The 26,287-nt window shown below is 38.4% G+C and overlaps 1 protein-coding gene across 1 annotated transcript in view; it reads right to left on the bottom strand.

Annotated features, from left to right (window-relative positions):
• The window catches only part of KCNQ1 (potassium voltage-gated channel subfamily Q member 1), a 330,494-nt gene that overhangs the window by 234,767 nt on the left and 69,440 nt on the right, over positions 1-26,287 (bottom strand). The window contains exons 3-10 of the mRNA XM_071427757.1: positions 17,134-17,260; positions 15,270-15,348; positions 14,255-14,351; positions 13,584-13,724; positions 6,527-6,637; positions 3,946-4,041; positions 1,568-1,690; positions 410-551 (exon numbers count right to left, since the gene is read on the bottom strand). Coding sequence (XP_071283858.1) covers positions 410-551; positions 1,568-1,690; positions 3,946-4,041; positions 6,527-6,637; positions 13,584-13,724; positions 14,255-14,351; positions 15,270-15,348; positions 17,134-17,260 — 916 coding nt within the window. The remainder of the gene's footprint in view (positions 1-409; positions 552-1,567; positions 1,691-3,945; positions 4,042-6,526; positions 6,638-13,583; positions 13,725-14,254; positions 14,352-15,269; positions 15,349-17,133; positions 17,261-26,287) is intronic.

Below are 26,287 nucleotides of genomic sequence, written 5' to 3'. Positions count from 1 at the left end.
GCACACCAATCCTTTTTGGTTCAGGTACAAGCACAATAGTGACACATCCTGGGTAAATTTCACATGGAAAAGCTGACAGCTAATCCCTGTAATTTCAATCAGTTGCAGAATTGGGGACTGTATGCACCAGCCTAAGAGTCTGTCTGCTAGAAGAGCCTAAGCAGCTCTTCCAGCAGGCAGAAATGAGAAATGATTTTGTTTCTCTGCAGCGGAGCGTGTTCATTAAAGCAATGGTTAAATCTCACCCAAACAAGCCAGCAACCAAAGGCAAAAAAGCAAAGTATTCTTGCTTTAGAGTGACAAGAGCTTGTTCTTTCCTTCTTTACTACAGATACTAAAAAGGACCTGTATGCAAATCTAATCATGGAACTCATCACAGTTACTGGCATTTTATAATGGAGCTTCTTACCAGAATTTTCAAATGGTTCAAAACTGAAATCAGTTTTCCTGTCCTCAGCCACGTGGTCATAAGTGATGTGTGGTATAGCCAACATCCTGTCTGGAGAAGAAGGCCCATTGTCCTTGTCTAACTTAAATTTCTTCTTTTTAACCTAAAAAAAACCCACATAAATTAAATTACTCAAACCAAGTCACACAGAGTTGTCTCTTCAGTGACGCCCTCAATAATAACACAGTCCCCATTGAGCTATAACTAATTAAAAGAGTGCCTGAATTACATTTTCATGATCCTACACTGTGTTTCTCATTACGTTGCCCCCTCATCCTGCCAAAACTGGCTAATCACTAGATTTCTGCACATTGTTATTTCCAAATCCCTTGCCTGCAGTTAAAAAAGAAAATCTGCTAGTTATGCAGCTGCTTATATAAATCAAACTATTCTAGAATATCTTTATCATTTTATGGATGCAATAAATCACACCTTCAGCACAAAGCCAATGGATATATTGCTACTGAACTCAGATGAACCTTGGAGATACAAGACAAAATTTTTGCACAACATCCTCTCCATTTAGCTTGAGACTGCTGTGCAATACTCTTAAAATGCAGAGGATGGTGTACTACATAATCTAAAGAGTCTGACAAAGGGGTTTTGTTGCTGTGTTTAAAACAAAATAATTCTGAACTTATGGAATCTGTTGATATGACAATATTACTCTATGAAGGTACAAGAAGTCTTTACCATAAAAGCTTAGAAAATCACAAAATCAATAGGTGAGAGAAACAGAAGCTTTTTTGGGTTTTGTTTGTTTGTATCAATTAAAAGTTACAATTTTGGAAATATGATGAAAGTGATTTTCTTTTTATTTTTTACCTTTCCTTATCGTTTTTCAAACAACAGTGGTAAGTAACTAGCTGACGTGCCTGAGTTAAGTCATTATTACTCTTTTCCAAATCCATTAAAAAAATCAAGTTGAGGGAAATTCAGCGAATCAGCTTCTAATTTATAATGTTTGTATACTCAGTCAAAACTAAAATGTAAATCAAAATTTGAAACCAAGTAGTAATCTGTAAAACAAGCAGAACAAATAATCTCTAAAGAGTAAAAAAACTCAATCTGATTTAAAATCTTGTGATTACTATAATGTGAAACATTAGTTATTGATACCATCACCGATTTCTTTGGTTTTGGACTGGGTGAGAGCAAATGATAATTCCTGGCAGGTTTTCGAATGTAAATTTTCCATGTAGAAGAGTCTGGGTTTTCTGCAGCGTAGCATCTCCATGCAGTCTGGAACAAATGTTTTAAGCAACAGAATAATTAATCAATCAGATCAGTGGCTCACTGTACAACACAGTAACTTCCAAGCAGCATGTCAGTCATTCTTTATTTAATTATATTCTTGAATTTGCCCTCTGGAAACAAACCCAGCATGGTTTAGAACTCTTATTTAGTAAATAGAAACCACATAGTTAGAACTGGGAAACCACACAGAGAGATGAGTCCTTTCAAGTGCAACTTTTATTCTCAGTAGCAACAAACAAATAATGAGAGCGCGCTCTAGACCGGACTCAAAAAAGGGTCTAAATTTTATGTTCTGCTCCAGTTTCCTACCTGACTTCAGGCATTTTGCCTATTGTATCCTATGTTACAGGCTCCTACTCAGAAAAAAGACAAAAATTGTTCTTTCATGCCTCACAAAAACATGGCCAGAAAAAAAAAAGGAATTGTGATGTGGTCAGTAGAGCTATATTCATATGAAGAAATGCAACTGTGGGCACAACAGAATAGTACCAGTGGTTAACCAAGAGCCAAAACCCAAACCCAGACCTCCCTCTTGCCAACCACCAATGATTAAAGTCCCATGTTCTAAGGCAAAAGGGTGTAAAAGCAGGGCTAGGAAACAAGACCAACAAGAAAACATTACCGCATTCTCTCTTAACTGTGTAAATACCAGAATTGATTAATAATGAGTCTCCAAACTAAAAAGGCAGATCCTCACTTACTACATGAAGAAAGGACACACTTATACACAAACAATCTAAAGTAGGGAAGGCCAGAAAACCCTACATGAAAGAAACAAAGCAAGGCAGAATGAGAGAGCTAAAGAAACAGCAGTTGGAAAGTAAAGCACTTATATCACCATATAAATCCCTCCATGATTAACAGAAGAGTGGAAGAAACAAATGACCTCTAGAAGAAACCAAGAAGGAATATAAGGAAAGAAAATTAGTCATCAGGGCTGTTCTCTTGTCTTGTACCTATTTTGTAAACATCTTGGTTTAAGAACCATCTTTTTGTAAGTCATTTGTAGAGCACTTACTGAATTGGGCATTCAGAAGTCTGAGACTACTAGTAAATCATAATTAGAACTATTAAGAACAGATACTCTGAAACTCATTGTCTATCCTTTACTCCTTCTTAACATTCTAATGGAGCCAATTCTGGACATGCAGTCTCAGGTTTCCCAATAATTTGGTGTTCATTTCCCAAAAGAATCAGTGGGAACATTAAAAAAATCCATTCTTTACAAAACCATACCATACGAGTCTCAAGATTTTTAGCTAATCTCTGGCTATAACCAGGGCCTTTTTCACATTAACTCTGGGACTGTTTAGTTTCAAGCATAAACATTACAGTTAGCTACTGTTTCCATAAAGATCCTGACCTGGAAACCCACATTCACTCATGAACCTAGAGAAATAAGTCATATGAGAATGAAAAAATGATATGGTGTATATCTAGTTTCCTTTCAAATTTGATCTCTGTGCTTCTAAAGCTATGTGCAGGTACTGAGTAGAGGGAAGAAAAGCTGGAAAAACCCAGAATGAAACCATGTTAATACTTCTCCAGGGTGCAATGCTGGCTCCAACAAAGTAAAGGATAAAATCACTTCTACCATGCTGATACTGAACTGCAATTGCTTTTATAACAGGGGGATCAATATTTTCCTGCCTGTCAGTTATTCTACATGAAAAGACTGATTTTAAAGAATCCCAGTGGTTTCCAGCCACCTATTCTAGACTGAAAACTCCAAAAACCATTTTCCTATTTAAGATTCTGACATATTTCACCTAAATTTGAATATTTTAAGAATTTAGCTGTACCAACTGAAGCATATTTGACATTTGTCTTTACAAGCAGCAATGTATTTTTTAAAAGCACAATTCTACATGAAACTTCCTCTTTGTTTTTTCACTATTATAAGCACAACATTTCACAACACCTTCCCCAGGTAAATTGTTTAATAATTACAGGATAATTTTCAGTTTTGATTTTAACCAGCTGAACTAAACAGTTTACACTAATTTGGGAATGCACTTTTCTGCTCATTAGTCTACATTAAAGACTGGATTTCCAAAACTTGCATCTGGTAACTTCTGTACAGTTTTTAATGGGAATCAGGGAGGGAAAAATTGCCAACAGCTTGGGGGGGAAAAAAAAAAACACAACAAAAAACCTAGGGGGAAAAAAAAAATCCCACAACAAAAAACCTACTGTAAATGGAAAGAAATGGCAGTATGCAATGTGCAAGAACTCAGTACCTGTATGAGTGAGGCAGCAGCTGGAATCTGACGGTTGAAATGCTTCTGTCTTTGTTTCTGTTGCACCTTTAGGGCAAAGCCTGAACCAAGAATTCCCTGTGGAAAGAAAAAAAACCTTTTTTTCTTTTTCTTTTTTTATTTTTTTTTTGTAAGAGTGGAGGGAGAGAGCCCTACATAAAATTGCCAAATTATGTTGTGTTAATAAACTTTTATTCAGCATCATAAAACTTAACTAATTATTTTGAGGAAATGACTTAATACAGTGAAATTTTTAGTCTCAGTTATTACTTGCTGAAGGCAACTGTGAATGCTGTCATTCCCTGATGCAAAGCCTGCTGGACTCAGACCCAAAAAAGGAAACAGAAATGACATTTCATACCCTCTAAAAGTCTCACGAAGTCTTGCGTAGGGGAATGACAGAATGGGGGAAAAAAAAAAATCAACCTGATGGGCTTAACTACATTTTCATAAGAAATAAAGCTTTAGCAGGGCATGATGTAAGCCACTAGATCTTTTAACTATGGTATGGTAATTTCTATGTCCATATATTAATTCCTGGTGGGAGTGAGGAAAGAGGAAGAAGAAAAGAAAAAGTCATATTTCAAAGTGGTCAACTGAACCGAACACAAAGCCATCTAATTCACTCTCAGGACAAGGGACATGGACTAATGGCACTGGATGGTGTGAAACTTGAACTAGACTCCAAATGTAATACAGATATGAAGTTCCAAATTTAAGTAAAGAGCAAAGCCATTTATGTGGTCATTTGCATAGGTATAGGCATATTTAACAGAAGTTCTAGTAACAGGTGAAAATGAAATCTTTTATAAATCATCTTACATGATTACACCTACTCAAGAAAGCACAATTCTTTTTCTACACATAGTAGAAGGCATCAGAGCATGGAGGGATCTTGGCTCAACCTCTAAGAAATTATTAATCATTAAATATTTTGAAAGGAACATGAAATGCCCTTCCTATTATGTTGATTTAGTAAAGATCAAAGAGATGATGATGCTCACACACCACATATTTGGGAAATGAGGGATCATTGCCAGATCCAGAAACCACACCAGTTGCATTTAGCCACTACAATCACTTTTGACTGTGATCTCAGCCAGATCTTCCTACCTAAAATACCAACAACAAAGTCTGAAATACAGCTTCAAACCCTAAATTCCCCCTTGGGCCAACCCACAGGAACAACTTCACTCAGTAAGGAAAATCCCACTAATAAAAGGGTGATTGGTGGTGTTCTACTTCAAAAAAGATTAGGGAAATCTGACAGGTAAACATTAAACATGGCTGTGAAGGCACGGCTGCTACACAATCATTTATAAAACATTTTTGTGGCATTTTAGACTGATTTTAAAAAACCAACCAAAACAAAACACCCCACCACCAACACTCTTCAGTCAAAAAAAGTAGGTTTTGGCATTTTCCATACCAATCATTTCACTTATCTGATTTCTCTTCCAAAATAAAAGTGGAAGATATTAGAATGAGGAGGGGGGGGGAGGCATATGCTTTAAAGGCAAACTGATGCTGGAGAATTTAAAGAACTTAATTATCCTCTTCTATAAAAGGTTATGCACTTTTAAAGTAGGCAACTAATTTTAAAAGGTCACTGGAGTTTTAGTATCTACTATTTCATGCTGTGAAGAACTTTTGGGATGGCACTGGCATAAAAGTATTCTTATCTATTCTGTACCATCCCCACCACTTCTTCATTAGAACTACACAAACATCTGCTAACACAACTGCTTGTGTCCCTGAACCGAAAAAATAAACATGTAGACAGAATGCTTCAGGTGGCACAAACATTTTAACAGCACAATTCAGGAGTCTGGCTAAATTTGTGGAAAACACACCCTTAGCTACACCTGGCACTGAATACTCGGATTTTCAAACCACAGTCCAAGATTTGCTGAATTTGAATTTACCCTTGGAACTCAAGTGCCTTGTCTCTTGTTTGAAAGCACTCAGGAACCTGTTTTCAGTGCAAATAAAGTGCCAGAACAGCTTCAAAAGGTCAGTTCCAGGTCACTTTTGAAAACAGGACTTTTGCCATGGACAGATATTAATTTTGTGAAGAACTGCATCAGTGTCTCTGGCTGCTGATTGCTGTCTTTCTGACAGTGATATATTTTTGGAAGCTTTTCTAGAAGAAGGATGTACATGAGAGTTCTCCAGTTCACCTTGGACCTACTCAGTTGAGTAAACTATGAGCGAATGCCTTAAAAAAACCAAAACATCATTAAGTCATCACAAAGAAGTAATTAGAAATAATTTCCTTTACACTTCTGAGATAGGTTAGGAAAATTACATGGAATTAAACATCTCTTCCTCAAATCCTTCTCAAATCTAGTGTTGCATACAAAAACCACTGTATATTTACTTAGCTACTTCTAGAAGCTCTTCTGTTCTACAAGCTACATGAATTTCAGCTACAATATAGAAGCTTAATACAGAGCTTACACAAAACCAGGTTAAATGAAAGGTTAAAGAATCAATAACAGAAGTTCCCTCGGATAACTAATGGATCAACATCAAATTTTTGCAAAAATACAAGAGAACCTACCGCAGGCAGTGCAAAAAATGAGATTGCAAACACTGAAAAACAAGATGCAATTGTCTTTCCTATCCAGGTCTGTGGCACTTTATCTCCATAGCCAATAGTTGTAACAGTCACCTGCAAAGAGAAATAAAGAGGGCATTACAGCAAGTATTAACAAGGCATTTTGGGCTTGTTGCTCTCTTATTTTTTTATTTATTTCAAAGAAGCATTAGCTGCATTCCTAACTCTCCCACTGTCAGCCTGTGTGACACTAATGAAGGTTAACTCTTCCTTCCAGGATTGCTCCCCCACCTAATACTGAATGGAAAAACATATACAGGAAACTGAATCACAACAAAATACACCTTTAAAATCTTGCAAAGTAAAACCATCAATTCAATTTAAGTCTCCATGGCTGAGGCAACTGTACAGCACATGAAGTTACTGAGATAGGGGTTGCCTGCCTACATCACACACTTTCCTTAGGGAAAGGCTGCCACCAGTTCTGAGCTGTGATTTGGTTGATGGGCAGGAGCATTTTTTGCTGAGAATGCTGCATGGAAAGAGCACACACACACTGTAACCAGGCACTGTGACTGAGGTCAGGCATGAAGCACTCTGGAGATAACATTTGTACAAATAGCAAGAGAGGCTGAACATTTTCCATGCAGTAAAGACCCTGAAAACAGCCCAATGAATCACCAATTCATATAAAACACTAAGAGCAGGAACAGATGATTTAAAGCACACATGCAGGAAACATCTGTTGAGTTTGCCTTTCAGAACACTGAAGTAAAGATTACCACCACAGTGATGTAGCATAGCAAGGCTTAATAAGTCATTATTTGCATGAGCTCAAGGAAAGAGCATATTTGTTTGAAGCAGGAGGATACATTTGGCATCTGAGAACAATTTAAATTCACCTATGTCACCAGCTATTTCTGAATTTGTAAGTTAGAGATATTTTTATCAGTGACTTCGAGGAAGGCTAACCAAATCAGACAGAGCATGGGAAACCACATGGAGCCCTGGAGCAGCTGAGGCACAGCTCAGCTGTTGGCTGGTCAGACTTTCCTCTGACCCTGTGGGCTCAGGGACACAGATGTTGGTCCCATAGTCACACACAGAGGCCATCCCCACCTTGTCCTTAACCTGCCCACCCTTAAGCAAAGTCACTGTGTGCAAGTCAAACACAGGACAAAAGGGGCAGCTTGAGGTGGGGATGGTCACCGCAAGTTTCTCACCAGCTGCTGATACTCAAACATTCATGTGTTAGATTTTAATTTTTAATACAAGTTTTTAAAACGTGGCCTTGTTCCAAAACTGTTTCATACCCCACAGAAGCATTGTAAGGGTTAGTTAACTACCCTAGCACCTTTGCCTGTATTCCTGAAATTGGTATTAAAATTCTACCTTAATTCAGGATCTGATGAGGGGAGGAAGTATGATGTTATCTCCTTACCTGCATAGGAGGGTGGCTCAAAAAAAAAATCCTAAAGTCACTTTCAAAAATATGGAATAAAAAAGTAAACATAATTATGGGAAAATTTATAGCCTCCAATGCCTTCTTACAGAGAAGATTATGAGAGAAAATAACTGTTTATGCTTCTGTTTTTGAAAAAAATTATAAATCCTTGTAAGTGAAAAATGTTATCAACTATTTTGTGTTACAGTACTAAAATCATGCTGAAATACACACATTAACTAGAAATGTGAAAAGACTTCCTTCTGAGCTGACCAAAGTATAACTGAAGAAGAATTCATATACATCTAAGTATTTATCTCCCCTTTCCTACCACATCCCTGCCCCTTCCTTCTGAATTGGTTTATATGAATCATCAGTAACACAAAAAAAGTATTTCCTGTGATGGTTGTCCAGGAGGCTTCTTTTTTTTTAAAAAAAGTTTTGGAAATTGGGTTGCAAATCAAAGTCTGAAGTTAACTTTTTCCTCTGCACTCATAACTCTAAACCATCTACAAATGCATTGTATTCTGAAATTGCATTTTCTTTTTTCCTCAAAATACATGCTGTTGAAATCCTACATGCCAAGTTTCTGCCCTAAGTCATTTTTTACAGCTGGATTAAAACTCCCTAAAGAGCACAATACTAATTTTACAGTTGTAAAAGAGGACATTATAATGGAAATACTGACTCAACTTCTACTCTACCATATTAAACATGTTGGCATAATGAAATTAAATTGATACAAGAACTCACACGTTGAATTTCATTGAAAAGCCTGTAAAACAATTGCTTTAATTAGGAACAAAATCATATTCATCCATTGACTATTTTAGAACTTTGATCTGATGAACATCACCACAGATTTAGGCATTAAGAGTAATGTTGTTCCTATTACATATGAATCAAAAATCTGAAGGGGGAATATGAAGCAAAAAACCCACCCAGAAAGAAGAAATAGTAATTTTCATCAGCACTGAATAGGGAAAGGATTTTATTTTAGGCTATAGCAGGCTAAAGCGAGCACAGGAAATGAATCAGTTAAGTAAGGATGTTCTGTCTATGAAATCCTTGCTGTGTACCTGGGGAAATTTGGATAGTTAAACAGCTCCAAAATGCAAGAATCTCTACTTGTAACAGTATCTACATCTGTACTTTGCAAGTAAAAATTTTAAAAGGTTTCTTCACATCTACCCCATAGGAGTTCCTTGCACAAGAACAAAAGCACTCATTGGAAGCACTCATGGAGTTAAAGCTCAGAGATGAGAAGGCAGCTGCAAAAGGAAGGGATGCCTTGCAAAAAAGCAATTAAAAATATATTCATCTTTCAACCCCTGCTTCAACAATTCCTAAATTAAACAACTAACCCACAACAAATCCAAACCCATAATCCCCAAAATCAGAATTTTTTTTACAAAAGGATGTCACAGGTGTATAGTTGGTACACTTGACTTGTAAACCACATAGAAACTAAAAATGAAATGTCCCTTTCTGTCAAACATTGAAGTCAGTGCACAGTTCTCTACAGCCTTTTTAATTGAGAAGAGGGGGGAAAGGGCTTCTGAATAATACAAGATCCATGAGATCACTTTTCATGAAGCTATTTTTTAAAATTTATGTCCACCTATTTTATAAATTAAGTCAAACTACTTTTAATTTAGCAAAAGTTTTATGCATGTGCAGTTTTGAGTGGAATTTCCTTTAACTTTACAGCAAAGCTTTCTCCCATCTTTGATTTTCAACTTACATTTAGCACATACTGATGGGCTTTGCTAAACATGACATTCTTTTGTGTATGCTTAGGAGTAAATAAACTGGTAAATGTTCTGTTGAATTTGGTCCTTAGTGAAAAAGCCTATCTTCTAAACTGTAATAATTAAAGGAACAAGAAATCCTCAGGTAAAGCTGTTATTTGCAGAAAACTGCTTGCTTCAATTCAAAGCAAACAGCACAGAGAAATATCCATGCATGGGTATGTTCAATAATTGCTTTTGGAAATAGTGTTCATGATCAAAGAGACTGTTAGCACAGTTTTTCTGAGGCATGTTTGTTCCAAAGTGAAGGCTGGAAATTGTGTGTTTATTCAGTGGATATCAAAAGCAGAGCTCCTCTCTGTTGCTCTGAGATGGGATTGAAATTAATGCTGAAGGAGAGAGGGAGGGGGAGAAAAAAAAAATCAACAACACAAAAACCCACAAGCAAATGCTAAGACCCAAAAAATACCCAGAGACAGTGAGCAGGTAATGCTTTCTAAAGGTGGTCATCTCTGACAGATTCAATGAGAACATTTATCTCAATTTTTGAAGTATCTGTTTTTTAAATTTTATTTTTAATGTTTTCCTGGTTTTATTGGTCTTGAATCTATATAAGGTCTTTAAAACTGTCAGTCTGGACATGAAAGACAATATATGCAAACTAATTTTGAATATTGGCACTGGAGAACTGAAAGATGCACCACATTACATTTGACTTGCAAACACCAAACCTGTTTTTGAAGGATGTACAGATATCCTGCCAGTGGCAAAATCTATACAGCTTGCACTGCATTCAAAAGCAGCAATAATACAGACAACTCTTTATGCCATTAGATAGCCTTAGGTTTCTTCATGCCCATAACTGACATGGCAAATAGCTGAAGTCCAGAGTTCTCAAGGAAATTCAAATAAAGCCCAGAAGGCCAATTTACATATGAAAATGGAAAAGCAATATACATTTATAAATAACAACAATGACAATGAAGAACATTTAATTTCAAGTTATGCACCCTAGGGGTGTGCCTATAGTCAGCAAAGTACAGCAATATAGAAGTACCCAACTCCAGATGCAGTTTAAGTGTTGGTAACACACTAAAGTTTAGTTGTGGTAACACAGACCTTTTATATGGTTTACCTCAGCTGTATTGCATATTCTGTTACTGCTGCCCAAAGAACTTGCTTAGCAGTGCACACACAGGCTGAGATAACAAAAAAGCACAGTGCTGGACAGTGAGACAAAGGGTGTGAAAACACTGTCAAGGACTTCTTGAAGCATTCACTACTATGTCAGGTAAGGGCACTTTCAGAGAAGAGAGATCACTTTTTTATGATGGTGTCTGAGACAGGAACTGTGAATCATCCTCTTCTGCAGGGTTAGCTGGAAACAGATTTTCATTGACCAGAATTTGTGGTGTTTGAGCAATTTGGAAAATTCTGGCTTTCAAAGTTTTCAAGGTCTAACACTTGAGAAGGTTTTTGTATGAGTTTGAGACCTCTATTAGGAAGAATCCTTGTGACTTCCCAGCTATTTGCAGAATCATAGAACGGTTTGGGTTGGAAGAAACCTTAAAGACCACCTAGTTCCAACCCCCTGAGATGGGCAGGGACACCTCCCACTAGACCAGGTTGCTCAGAGCCCCATCCAGCCTGGCCTTTAACACTTCCAGGGACGGGACATCCACAGCTTCCGTGGGCTAACTTCTCTGTCCTGTTTTCCTCTTGGAAAATGGATATTTCCTATTTTCCTAAATTTTATGGGTTTTTTCCCTAGCAGAAAGAATGAAGAATATTACACTATCAAGAAATCAGAAATGGATGGACCTGAATACATCTCAGTTTTGTTCTGCTAAATCTTCTTAGCAGTTAGTGGAAGTGTGTTAGAGCAGAACAAGGACATCTAATTGTACTTAATATTAAAGAAATTACATTGTATGTTCATTGAATGCAGTCTCACACTTCATGTGGCATGCTGCAACACAATAGAAGCTATAACAGAGAAAAAATATTATCATAATTAAATGTATTGATTAAATAAGTTTATTGTAATTAGGGAGACAAAATAACTGGCACACCTATTAACTGAACAATAATTCCCTGAAAGGAGAATATTTCAATATCCTGACAGATCGTGTTGCTTCTATGGGAGGTTTTACTGTATTTTCAGAAAGCCGATCTGGTCTGTCACATATTCAGTTTTTAATGGCAACGCCAATGACAGCATGTGTTTTTAAATGCAGCTACATCTGCCACTGTTAATTACTGAGTCATCTGACCAATGTAGTGGAAAATAAAAATGCCATAATGACATGAAAGCACTGAGAAAAGCTACTTGACAGAAAGCCACTTTCTTGTGCTAAACAGTAAGTCTTCTGGTCCTAAGAAAGCCTGTATTTAACCATGGCAGACAGCAAGAAGAAAGAATTCTACAGCAGATCATAGCAGCAAAACAACACAACAAAACAAAACCTGTTGTATTCAAAAAGGGCTACATATGCATTCAGCACCAGCAGACCTGCAGTGGATTTGCCAAGCGATAGTTTGAAAAGAGAAGACTATATATAAGCACACACTTGCAGATGTTTATTAAAAATATTTCTTCATATATTCCTAAATACATATATGTATTTTATTATTGAAATGGAGGTGTTAGTCCTTTCACTCCTATACAGAAGACTTATTAGTATTATTTTTAACCAAAAAAAAGAGAAACAATGCCTTTTGACTTTAAGCAGCAAAGAAAAGCTCTAGAAGATCAGCACATTTTGAAAGTGCAAGTACGTTATCAGCAATGTCTATGCATTTCAAAGATCTGTAGCACTTACTGATGACAGTTTGTTTGATTAAGCTAATAGAATTAAAGGAGATTAAAAAAAGCCCTTGCTTGAATGCTAATGACAAGAAAAAATAGCTTCCAAAAAGTACCTTTCTTTGAAGTGCAATAGGAAACAGAAATGAGAACAATTACAAATGGGAAATCCCAGAACAAAACTACCAACCTAGTATTTGTATATCCTGTGAGAACAAAAGAGGGAATAGTTACTATCAGAAGCAACAAAATTAAAATGTTTATGAAAATATAATCCCAGAATAGAGCTGCCACACCAGTAAGTGCATATAATAAACAAAGAGACATCATCACTAGTAATACCAATAAAGGAGAACTTCACTACCAGAACTAAAGATACATCTACACCTAAATTGCGGCAGCACCTTAGAAAAAGCTGAGGAATCTCTAAACAACATGGTTACAATATAGCACAGAGAAATGCTGTGTAAAGACACTAAGTGGCTCCCAAAGCAATATAAGCACCTTGGAAGAGTCCTGTGCCTGGAGTTCCTATCTATCTTAGATGCTTCTTGCTCCAGAATTAGTCCATTCTGAATAAACTGGGAATTACAGTCACAGGTCAAACTGCAAAACACAGATAACTGTTTTAAGGAAAAAATCCCAACCCTACAAAAAGATGGGCAAAGAAAACCTAAACACCACCCCCCCCCAAAAAAAACCTATCCCTGATTCCTCTTGCCCCTAGCAAGACTCTCACCATCTTAGACAGTTGAACACTACCATGACAAAGGCAGCAAAAAATAATCACTGTACCAGTAGGGAAGATGGGATAAATAAATAGAACATGTGTTTCTACATTTTTTAATGCAATGTGATCACTTTAGATCACATGAGACTGTAAACACCATGTAGTATTATTGATCTTCTATAGTATTTTTGTAGTGTCACGGAATTACAAATTCCATGAAAGTGTACTGAAGCATGAAGAGGCTGTTTCCAAGTGCTGTTCTTACTCCATGCTTGCTTGAATTTTACTCCACATTGGACAGTGTTAACATGTGAAATTGCTATACTTACTACTCCCCACCACAGGGCATCTGCATAGCTGCCAAACTCCGTTTCTCCAGAATCATTTACAGCATCTTTCTCAGCCAGGTACACAAAATAAGAGGAAAAAATCAGGCCCAGAAATCCAATGTAGAGTGTAGTTATCAGTTCCTGCAAAGAGAATCAAAATAGCAGCATTATGATCTCATTGAGACACTTAAATTTCCTAACACCGATGGGTTATAAAGGATAACTGGAAGAGAAAAATGCAATTACAGCAATTAAAAAATATTGAGTGTTGGCTATGCAAATTAACAAAAATCCACAACACATGACAACACAGAGTCAAAACAACCTTGTCACACAGGACTTGGTTAACCTTCTGGCCACCAAAAAGTAGTTGGGTAATATTTTCAAACAGTGCCAGATTCAAAGCAACTCTGGAATTTAGATACATATTTTAGGAAATACTAGGACTAGCTTTCAGAAATCCAATTTTCTGTCGCTGAGTCCAACTACAAGTCAAAATTTGCCAAAGTGGCAGTGAACATAAGGCAGAACAACCACACTTGGTTAAAATAAATTACTATCTGCCTCTACACTAAACATAAGTGATACCAGCAGCAGGGCTGAATGTATGCTGTTCTGAATATCAAAGCTTTGGCATCAGCTGTGCCATTCCTCAGACTTGCCAAGCTCACCTGTCTGTGTATGAACACCACTGACCCCAGCAGCCTCCAGGTACCACCCTGACGGTCAACGTGCAGCATCCGTAAGATCTGCAGGAAACGGATGCCCCTGGAACACGATTTTCAAATTAAGAGACCAAACACACAAGAGAAGAAACAGAGGTGGGAAAAGGAACTCTGGCTTCCAAAGCACAGTTTTAAGAGACACAGAGTGTTTTATGTCAGATTGTGTCTTTTCACCCCACTCACCGATCTTTCTTCTTGTTATGAAGACAATCTGGGGAGATTGTCCAAGGGAAGAACTGACCTTTGCACACATGGCTAGTAAGGATAACTCAAGGATTCAGGAATTTTGGACACAAACTGTAAACGCTCTGGAAATCATTCATCAACTCATATTTGATGTGCTCAACAGAATGGAAAACAAAATATGGAACCAGCTAACTGAAGATCTGATTTCCTTATCTTTGAGGAATTTCATAGGCAATTTGAACCAGACAGTCCAGTAATATTTTAAAATATTCTTTTTATGGGAGTCACTGCAATCCCAGAGCATAGCTGCAGCTAGTGTGAATAGCAAGGCACACTGCCACCCATTCATCCAAGAAAACCAAGGGGTGTGACCTTCCTGAGCACAAGATGGATTCAGTCCATCAGGAATTCACAGCCACAGGCATCTTATAAAGAGGCAGCTTTAAGATGTCAGAGATATGAAGCATCAATGAATTGCTATAAAACTAAGCTAAGAAACTAAACCAGGCTTTGGGTAGAACCCACCTGGCTGGGGAAAGGGGGAAGGAGAATGAGCTTCTCTATTCCCACTAACCATAAAAGCGTTACAACAAAATTTTATCTCCCCTACACTTCATGGGATCACCAATACATGATCAGTGATCTGCTGTATTACATGACACTGGGCAGTGACTCATTTTCTCCTGCAAGAATTGAAACAGGAGGTAAATTAAAACAAAAGAAGAAACGCCACCTTGCTCAGGTAGCACCACTTTCTTTTATGGCATATAATTACCTGATAGCAGAGGTTGCAAAGACTTGACCTTTAGAGCCCACACAAAGAACTATCATGGAAGCAACAACTACAATTAAATCTGGAAAACAAAAGTCAATAGAAGAAAATTAATTAGCAGCATCTTGCAATACTTCTGCAAGACTACTAGAACCAAGGACCATATTACTTTAACAAGTTGAACAGTCACTCCTACTTAATATTTTTGTTTATATATCAAGAGATCTCAATTGTGGCATACAAAAAAAAATTCCACCATGTAATATCATGGAAAGGTTGTACTGAGATGGGTCCAAGCTGGCCACAGTCTAGAGGAATGAGGAGTTACTGTCAAGCAGCCTGGAATCCTTATTAGCTTTAACCCACGAGGAATTTCAGCAGTTTCCATCTATTCTCCCTTCTTCAATTCTTATTTTCTCTTCTGTGCTTAGACAGGATTTTAATTGACAGAGATTTTAAGGTTAATTTCATAAGTAAGAAAATTGCCTTATTATCAATTCATCTGTCCAGATCTAAAAGGGATTGAAAATTGAAATTAGGGTATGAGCATAATTTAGTTTAAGTCAGTCAGTACTGTATTCTAAATCTGTGTGCCTCGGGCCTAGTAAATTTTGGAAAGGAACTCTGTGTTTTGGAGAATTAAATAGTTCTTGATCCATACCTGCGACAGCAGAACTACATTCTGCTTTCCAAACTGATCTAATTTGGATGATGTTTCAGAATGCTTAGTGTTCTAGCACTCGAGAGAAATGGATTGTGGCCAGAAGGAAAAGATGCAAAGTCTTTTTATAGCTGCAGTCACACCTGAGATGCAGTTGCTATTTACCTACATATATACACACACATACATAGATTATATATATATATACACACATGCATATGTATATATATATACACACACACATATATATATGGATGGATGCACAGAGTAGCTAACTCAATTTTATAATTGTAAAAATACCCAGGTACAGAATTTTGTAATTTACATTCAGCAAAACTGTAGACAGTTTATGGAAACCTATGTCCTGTACTCAACAACATATAACATTCCTGAGTAGTGGAAAATGTCACAGAACAAGAATTCCTATTCTTCCATAACTATACTCCTCTTCCAAGGCCTGACTGATTTATTTAGTCCATATATATTTCAAGCACTTAAGTACAGGGTCTTTACACTGTTTTTTCAATGCTGGCTAAGAAAATACAGATTGATTTTGAATTATCTTTCTTTTGGTGAAACTGTTAAATTAATGACAAGCATCTAAAAAAACAATGATTAGTGACATATATGGAATATTTGGACACAATTTCCAAGAACCCTTAGGTCATTTTAGGAAGCCAATTGAATCCCAATGGAATTAAGGTGTCCAGTTCCAAATGCATCACTGAAAATCATATTTTAATTCAACTGATACACAAAGCAACTGCAGTGCATCTATTGCACTCTACTATGCGACACACAGCTCAATTAGAGTGCAAAATAAACTCATAATAAACTAGTCAAATGGCTGCTAAGGGGAGAAAAAAAGGCTGTTCAGTATCTTTGAAAAAATATTTGGGGCTCTTGTATCTGGGACCCTCAGGTCACAGGAGACAGGACTAGGGCCAAGACTTATTCCTGGCAAAGCTTAAGATCATTTCTGAAAAGAAAACACTCTGCTCTTCTGGAAAAACAAACCAAGCTACATTTGTTCTCAAATGACAGTGCCATGAGTTCCTGAAAGGAAATTCAGATCTGCATTCACACTAATGACAAGAGCTCCCGCTCTAACTTGGCTTCAAGTGCTACAGAAGTTCAACTTCTAAAAGCCTTTAGGGCAAGTTTTACTAATTGTTCACAGTGACTTTGCAAGCTCTGCATACTCACCGATGATTGAAATAGGCTTCCTAGCAAAACGAAGCCTTCCCCATACTCCAACGTATTTACTGCGGCATCCTGCTGACCATAGCCGAACCACATACTCTGTTCCAAAGAACACCACTAATACAATTTCCTACAAGAAACACAAGGGCAACTAGGTTAATTTTCCACTCCATATACGTCTTTCATCTCTTTTTGGAATGTATTAGAAAGCAATAAATAAAATGTAAAATTAGGAAGGTGACAAATATATCAACTATATCAAAAATTATCTGAAGTAAAATAGAAAAACCTGTAGGAGTTGAGAAAGAAAATATTAGGAGCAAATTGAAATGCTTTGATTGCATGCAGTTTGGCTTGTCTACAAGTGCTAAAACTGAAAACCATTCTGTGCCATTCACTTGGTCTAATTCAAACAAAAGATTTCCTGATTGAGCCAAAGCAAATAAGCGGAGTCTGTATTTAGAAGATGAGCATTTTGCTAGTTTATTTCATTTCTGGAAGAGGTGTGCTTCATGTACCAACTACCAGATCAGCTTAACTTCCCCCTTATTTATACTTTTTCAGTCTCCCTTTAAGCTCACATGGATTGAAAAAAAGGTTTCTAGCATCCATCACCAATATGCCAGTCTCCAGGTACACTGAAGACAAAGTGAGCTAACACACCTTTTCCCATTCTCTTGTCAGCATTTGGGGACTTCAGCAGAAACAGAAATCTAGTCCTGCAGCACTGCTGGTACCAAGCTACTTATAAACACTAACCTATACTAAGGTATGACTTTGGAAATGCCTCCAAGGTGACAGAGGTCAAAGACACCTGATATTCTTGCTGATTGGACAGAGGTACAGCTAGGTCCTATTTGGAACATCACCAATGTGCAGATAAACCCTGGGCTTTCCACAGACTAGATAAGCATGGCATACCCAGCATAGTTTCCTTGTGTATCGGGGAGCTACAATCCTCCCTTATTGGCCAACTCAATCAATAAATGGTCACATTTTCCATCAGAGCCAACAACAAAATCTACTTACTGAAATGGTAAGAGTGGCTTGTCACTGAAAACACACAACACATGGCATAAAGTAAGAGTGCAGCTGAGAAACCAGTCTCAACATGTCACAGTTACACACGTTAGTGCAGATTAAGAGAATGAGCCCCTTATTTCAAAGTGTGATTTCACATAAAGAGCAACTGCAGAGAACACAACGCGCTGTTAACATTCTATCCAGCCCTCTCACATGTCTGCAGGGCTCACTGCTGTTTTGCATAACAAATTGGCAAACAGGACTCAAGGTGGTACCTATGATTATTTTCTTAATTGACTGATATAGCCAGGACACAGCCCTAGTTTAGACAAGAAGAATAGGAGCCATTATCACCTTCAAAAATGCATGGGATATTGCCCTGAATACTGAGCAAAATAATATGGCTGTACACAGTAAAAATAACAGGGAAAAGGTAGGAATCAGGTGACTTTGCTATGATATTTTTGTGGATCTAAACCATCTTGGTGGCATAAAAACCCTGTTTATCTCAGGGCAAGAAAATGTTGAAATTCAACTTTGTGGTATTTCTAGCCAAGCTGGTAGAACATGAGCCAGGGCTCTTCCCCTTAATTTCAATGTCTCATAACCTATGCAAGATGTCAGATGCAGTAGAACATCACAATTGTTTATAGTCACTTGTATTCAAGGTAGATTTTTAAGATAAAATACAACTATCAGAGCATTGGTTGTAATAAACAAGCCCTTCAATCCAGCCAAGAATCTCTTCTAGAGCTTCCTTCTGAAAGGATCCACCAGAACCCTCCACCATTTTTTTTTTACTTTAAAATTGAATTATTGTTAAATATTTTCCAATAAGCTAAAGACATAATGAACATCATAAATTGAAAAAAAACAGCAGCTGCACCAGATGCTTTAAGGAAACCCTGTGTCTTATGACAAGCTTCAAACGCAATGACACTTTCCCTTTGTCCAATCTAATGTCACTTATGAACCAAAACTGAATGGGAGAATTAGGAGCTCTGCTTGACATGAGGTCCTAGGGAATTGTCACAGAAATCAGAGCACCTTCTCTGATCAGGTGACTGTATTTCTTTCACAGACCTAGTCAACATACCCTAATATCCAAGTGTTCTTCCTTTTGCAGAGGACTAGTACATTTCCCTTCATCACTACTACCGTGGAGGAAATTCCCTTTACAAAAGACAATTCCAACCACACGGGAAGCAAAAGCTGTCCTTCATTCAAAATAGCTCATCTGAGGAAGGGATAGGAAGGGATATATAAGGGTATATATAAGGCTTCACATCATGTGTGATAGCACAGATAATACTATTCAGATATCCCCAAAAGCAATTGCCAAAAGCAAAAGAAGGGGAAAAGGTTACCTTGGCAAGGAAAGAAAAACCCAGAGAAAAAGGTACCATTTTAGCACAATGGACCCACAAACAGCACTGTGGACTGTCAGGATCACAGTTTCAGTTTTACGGGAGGAAGGCAGGAAGAGAAAGCGTGGATTGTGCTGTAAAGGAGCGAGCGTTCCCCACACAGGGAATTTGCATGGGAGCTGTGCCTATGCTTCCTAAAGCCCTCCATGGTTCATTGGCTAACAGGCACACCGGCAAGTATGCAAATGGAGGCTGTCCCAAAGACAATGGGACAGACACGCACTCAATGGTTACTGTCACCCAGCTCTTTGCGTGACATGCAGACAAGCTCAGAGAACACTGATTGTCCTATAGACTCCGCTGACTGCGGGGAACGACCAGTCGGCTTACACCAAGACACATTTTTCACTCCTGACGTTTTGATAAAGGCTTATTGACCTAAATGAGACCCAAGTTATTCAGGGAACATCGGGGGTGAAAGTGCACAAGCTGTTCTTCATGGTCATACACAAAAACGCCAGGTATCCATTAGCAACTGGCAAATTCCCCCTCCCCTGCCCGTGGCTCTGTGACAGACAAAAGTGTTTTTAATATCTTGTGTTGCATAAATCTAATAAGTACTCTCCTGGGGGTGGGGGAGGCAGATGAATTTCTGTCTGTGGGCTCTTACATTAGTGGCCAGAAACTTGTAGACAATAAAAAAAAGGTACATCAGTTATTTTCCCCCAAGCTACTAAAACATTCCCTGTATTTTTCTGATTACCAACTTAACATGAAATTTACATGCACTAGAAGACAATAACTGCCTGAAAAACATGAGTGAGCATGGGAATTAAAGCTCAGTCGAGGAGTTTTCTTGGTTAAAATTACATACACACAAGTACTACACTGTGCAAGGACCCATTGTAACTTAATAGAAATCTTCTTTCTACAAGGTGAAAACAGAAGTGCAACACGGAGATTAAAAACTTACATGGTACAAGGAGCCCTCTAAGATGTGACAGTAATGTACATTCACACTATGGGCATACAGGGGCTGTCTCAAGAGAAAATACTTTTTTTTCCTTTAATTAATGATTTCTACATGGTACCCTCACTTCTTCCCTCCTTCCTGTTCAGCCAAGGTATGCCTTGTGCCATATTCATACCTTCTCAGCCACATAATCCCAGCACAGCCAAGTAAAATATGCCATAATTTAATCATCTGGTTACAGTACAGCTCTCACCATCCAATGAAGGAACTTAGGCAGGATCAATACAAACACAGTTGCCTGACAAAGATGCCCATGCTATCTGATAGTGCCGTTCATACCTCCAGAGTTCCCAGGGTATTTGGCTAATAAATGCATCTGGAAAAGCCCTTCCTTTACTTCCCAATCCCCACTGTACTGAAAGAGCTACAGTCCTTGGATGGGAGACATCCAATACCTGCACTGTGAAATACAGTACAGTAGCAACTCCAAAAGAAATCACAGGGCCCTAAAACTTAACTGAAAGAAATGTTTTAAAGCTATTAGATTAGTAACTTGAGAGGAAAAAAAGACAAAAAATCATGACACCACAACAATAGCGATTTAACAGATACAGAAATTGTCTCTGGGGGCTGAGAATGCATCTGTATAGAGAATATATTGCTTGAGGCTCTGCCTGTAGACCTCAAAACTATAACTGGTCATGAAGCATCACAGACATTCAGGCAACCATTTGATTGAGGTCATCTGAAATCTATTACAAACAACAATCTCTTTACTCTGTCTCTAGACTTCTTTCAATGCACTCCATAAATGTAAGAGTGTAAAACACATTCTCTAGGAGGAAGGAGGCAATGTGTACCATTATGTTATTCTGACTGGCTATAGAATACCCAAAACTGAAGAATACATACAGCTTATTGCATCTCCCATGGAAGTGTCTGCCCTAAGAGGAAGGAGAGATGACAGGCACAGGAAGACAAGAGGCGTTGGTGAGGGGGACAACTTTAAGACTCACAAGTACACATTTCTTGTACTGAAGCATTTCCTCCCATCTCAACATTTCACTGGGAATACAATTTTTACCCATATCTGCAATATCACAAGCTCTATTACATTACCGTCATAGGAGAGATAAATCACATTATTCCCACAATTCTATCAAATATGGCTTCAAGGATGATAAAGTTCCCACAGATTTCTTTAAACAATTAAATAATCCCTCATGTAGCTTATGTAGGTATTGCATGCCAACAACCATCCCTTCAGCTGTAAGATTCCTGTGGCACTACTTGCACTGAAACCTATTATTTAGCCAAGGCAATGGAATATTGCTGCTAGAGAAGTGGAACCTCCTCACAGTCTCAGGCAGCAATAGTGGATCAAGGACATTGCCACAAGCTTTTTTCAGAAGTCATGACAAGCAGGTCTCTGAAGGAGCCAAGAGAGGGGACAAGAGATCTGCTGAAGTAAAGTGACAAACTGGACACTTGCCATCTATCAAGGGCTGTGTAGCTGGGTTGGACAACAGGTTAGCATCTTATCAATCAGGGATACAGCATCTCTCTACTCCTCAAAGGTCAAAAAAAAAAAAAAAAGCAGGGGCATGTCTCTCATATAGAGCAATCACAGACTCTTAGAACAGTTTGAGTTGGAACGAACATCAAAGATCACCTTGCTCTAACCCCCCTGCCATGGGCAGGAAACTCTCCACTAGACCAGGTTGCTCAAAGCCCCATCCAACCTGGCCTTGAACACTTCCAGGGACAGAGAATCCACAGCTCCTCTGGGCAAACTGTTCCAGTGCCTCACCACCTTCACAGTAAAGAATTTATTCCTAATATCTGATCTAAACCTGCACCTTTCAATTTGAAGCCATTCCCCCTTGTCCCATCCTATCGTAGAAAGCCCTCTCCAGGTTTCTTGTAGCCTCCTTTAGATACTGGAAGGTCTTCCCAGAGCTTTCTCTTCTCCAGGCTGAACAATCCCAGCTCCCAGTCCTGTGTTCACAGGAGAGGGGCTGCAGCCCTCTGATCCTCTTTGTGGCAGTAGGTTGCATTTACACAAAACCAAAACGCTACAGGCTGTACAATAATTCAGAGACCTGGAGCCCACTTCTCAGCACACTGTTCACCTGACACATCAGGGCTTGCAAAATGCTTCAGACAGCACTTCTGTACAGCCCGAGCAGCGTATGCAAATTCTCAGCAGCAAAGGCAACTGTTTCTTCTAATCTCACCCACTTTGTATAGAGAGGCCCCTCTTTGTTCTATTGAGAAAGCCAGGATTGTTTTCCTGAAAGCTGTACTGTGCTTTCTAAGATACATAGAACAGCAAAATCAGATGGCCAAGGCGAGCGCACAAAGACTCAATAAAGTAAAAATCCCAACTTGATGAAGTACAAAGATCAAAAATAGAAAGACAAACGGTTTCTTGTATATATAAACACTTACTGAGCAACAGCAAGTCTCAAAACCCCTATTTAGGACTGGAGGTTTCTCTCCCCCCAACTTAACCTCCTCACTTCCAAAGAGCTTGTAAATTACATTTTTTCAGAGGAAAACAAATAATGCTAAGTTTTTAAAAAATGTTTAAAGCAAACACCCTTGGTTGTCCCTTTATTTCAAAAGACTGGTTTCATTTGCTAAAATTCTTTATCTAGCAAATTGGGCACCAAATGATGAAACAGGCTACAGAGAACCAAAAACATGATATCAGTATTAGATTTCCACCTTCAGAGGCCCATAATTAATCCTAAGTTACTGGACATCATTAAAGCTCCCTTATTATGTTTTCAATTAAGATGAAATAATGCTTCCATTAGTGTTCATGTTCTGAAAAAAAAGGATGCTTACTAGGAGACAGAGCTAGAACAGTTGATTGTGATGAAGCTTTTTTATTTTCCCTTAATCGGTGCTGAGAGCACAGAACAATAGCACTGGGACCATTAAACAATACTTCAGGCCTGCAATTTTGGGTTGAATTTTTTCCAAAGGCTCCAAGCAACTAAATCCTATTGAATTTCAATAGGAGTCAGGCACCTAACTCCTTTAGGTGTATTTAAAAAGCCTTTTGCTGATTTCCTTCGCTCTCTTCTCACTAGAGGTTTCAGCCAAACCCAAATGCTGGCAGTTGGAATTTTTCCACCAGCCCCAAAAGGCCTCAGATGTCAGTGGTGTAACTCTGCACATGAAGGCATGGCTGCCTTACAGCAGCTTTCCACACCGTCACCCCTGCACAAGTCTCTTCATAATGCAGTTGTCTTTAGCTTTTGAACGTGGCTGCTGATGATATCCACCAGGAATTTGCAGACGTGCATTAAGCTGGGCTTGCACATTTATTTTAAAGAACTCACTTTAATGTGGAGCTCTCCCCCATCACAAAGTATGCTCTAGAAGTAGACTTCAAACCCAAAGTAGTTGGCAAGAGAGAGAAAGTGTCAACATGCTAACCCTGATACAAAAATTATTAAAAATCCCTATTCCTTTCTGTTTATTTCATGTACCTCTTATTCAGGGTTTCATAAAAGTCTCTAGAAGGAATTCATTCAGGACCCTCTCTTTGAAAAATGCTCTGGCTTCTACCCAGTGCAGCATATGCTTAATTTTATATCTTACTGAATTCAACAGAACTATTCACCTACACTTCAGACGAAGCACACACGAACACAGTTCACAAATATGCAAACTCATTCATTAGTACATACAATATGCTAATATGAGTAGAAGGAACTGCTACTATTAAAAAAAAAAATCAGTGTAAGCCAAGTAAGTCTGTATTTCTGTGTTACAGAGAACTGTCACAATAACACTATTTACACAGTGGCTACTTTCCTTGATCTGAGCATTTTCATCCTGTCAGGCATCTTGTTGCATGCTTTTTATTAAACAACCTTTCTCACTCCTTTTTTAAAAAGCTACTTCATACCCACCATGCCCTACACCAAGCAGCTCATAAGTCTTGCCTTTGCTCCAGAGCCAACATGGAATTTTTTGAGGGACTTCAGGAAGAGACTGTATGCCTGCTGTTTTCCAGCTACAAAGTACAGGGCAATAAAAGCCACTGTGACTCCCAGCAAAGCGTATTTCCTTTATACCCTTAGATTATCACTTTACAACACTACTCCATTTTAAGAGAAAATAAATATTGCATAGCATCTCTTATCTGTAAGCAGAGTCAAACAAAAGGCAGAATTTGGCCATGATCTGCCTAGTTTAACCTGCAGTAGCTCCACTTTGTACATCTAAAAGGGAATATAAGGGTAGATGGCATTTTTAAGATGTAATGGTCAAGTTATGGACACCTGCTATAAGATTTGATAACAGCAACACCTGAAATCTAGTGGTTTCAGATATAATGTACTTTTTTTGTTGAGGCCATATTGTAATAGCATCCAGGAAGCATCAACACATTTGAAATTAAAAGGATCATTGATAAAAAAATATTTTGTTCCAGTGGTTTTGAAAACCCACTACTCACCACCCACACAAATGCTTCAAGACAAGAAGCACTGTGGATGGAAGTACAGCTGGATATGCACAGAGACATCATGAGGCCCCCACATTGAGCTAATTATTTATGGCCTATTCCAACAGCTTGCTCCTGCAAAAGCAGATACAGAGTACACAGAAGAGGAGTTCTTTCTGATGAAGTTCTAACTTCTTAACTCTCTTGTGCAGGCAAAACATCTCCCTGAGGCCCAGTCCTCCCTCCAAGAAGTAAGTTATGGAGTGGTCCTGTGTGCTAGCCTTGCTTCAGGATCCTCAGCTCTGGCCTTGCTGCTCTCCTCTATGTGGTTTTTGGTTTTTCTTTCTGGGATGTGATGTAATTTCCACAAGCAAGAAGAGTGAGAGGTCACCAAAAGCAGGACATTTAATTCCACACTTACTCATGATATCCTCTTCTTCTAGAAGCATGTTTTCAAAATTCATCCTCCAAAACTAGGATTTCTGGCCTGAGCAATGAACAAGCTCTTCAATAAGAGTTTAAAAAGAAATAAATCTTAAGTGACTAACATTGGTTTCAACTTCCTCCAGATTAAAAAAAAAAGGAAAAAAGAAAACAATTTTTGTCTCATCTGGCAGGACAAAGCTCCAGTATAAAAACATGAAGTTCTGAAACAAAATCCTTTCACACACCTGGGTGACAGTCACTCAGTTACCAGCATCAGGTTCAGCACTGATAAGGGTTCGAGTACCATATTTCTGTTTGACATTCCTAACCCATAAACACAACCTGCTTTTGCCTCAACATACTTGAGCTCTCTCCCAGGCCTGCTCCAGGGAATACACATCATGCTCTTCCACACAGCTGCAAAAACAGTCACACACTAAACCTGCAGTCCAGGCACTTAATACTCCTCACAGGAAAACACATGTGCTAGTTTAAGCTAATAAAAACCCTCTCAGATGCCATATGTACACAGCCCATTCAGTCAGCATTTTACAGTTGCCTCTAAAATTTGTGAAGGAGGAGAGTTATTTGACATGCAAAATAAAGGTAACTGAAGGCAACAAAGTCAGCATTTTCAGCTAAGTGGCAAATACATTTCACATACTGAAGGCAAGTAGCTTCCTCCTGGTGCCAATTTCCTGCGCCCGTTCCAGCCAGCGAGCGCCGAACAGTTGTGGCTATCATTCAGCGCATCAGGATTAGAGCGTTCCAAAATAGGAACTTAATTTATACCAACCAAAGCACACGGCCAGCGCTGTGCAAACTCTCTCCAGAGCTTTGATAGCGTTCCAAAGAGACCAAACTAAACTTACATTTGCAAAATGAAGATAGAAGCCAGATCTC

Source organism: Agelaius tricolor, unplaced genomic scaffold (assembly GCF_023055355.1).
Source record: "Agelaius tricolor isolate 1412-34295 unplaced genomic scaffold, bAgeTri1.0.p SCAF_5, whole genome shotgun sequence".
Lineage (NCBI taxonomy): Eukaryota > Metazoa > Chordata > Aves > Passeriformes > Icteridae > Agelaius > Agelaius tricolor.
Note: the sequence above shows the minus strand (reverse complement) of the source record. Positions and strands in the feature narration are given on the sequence as shown.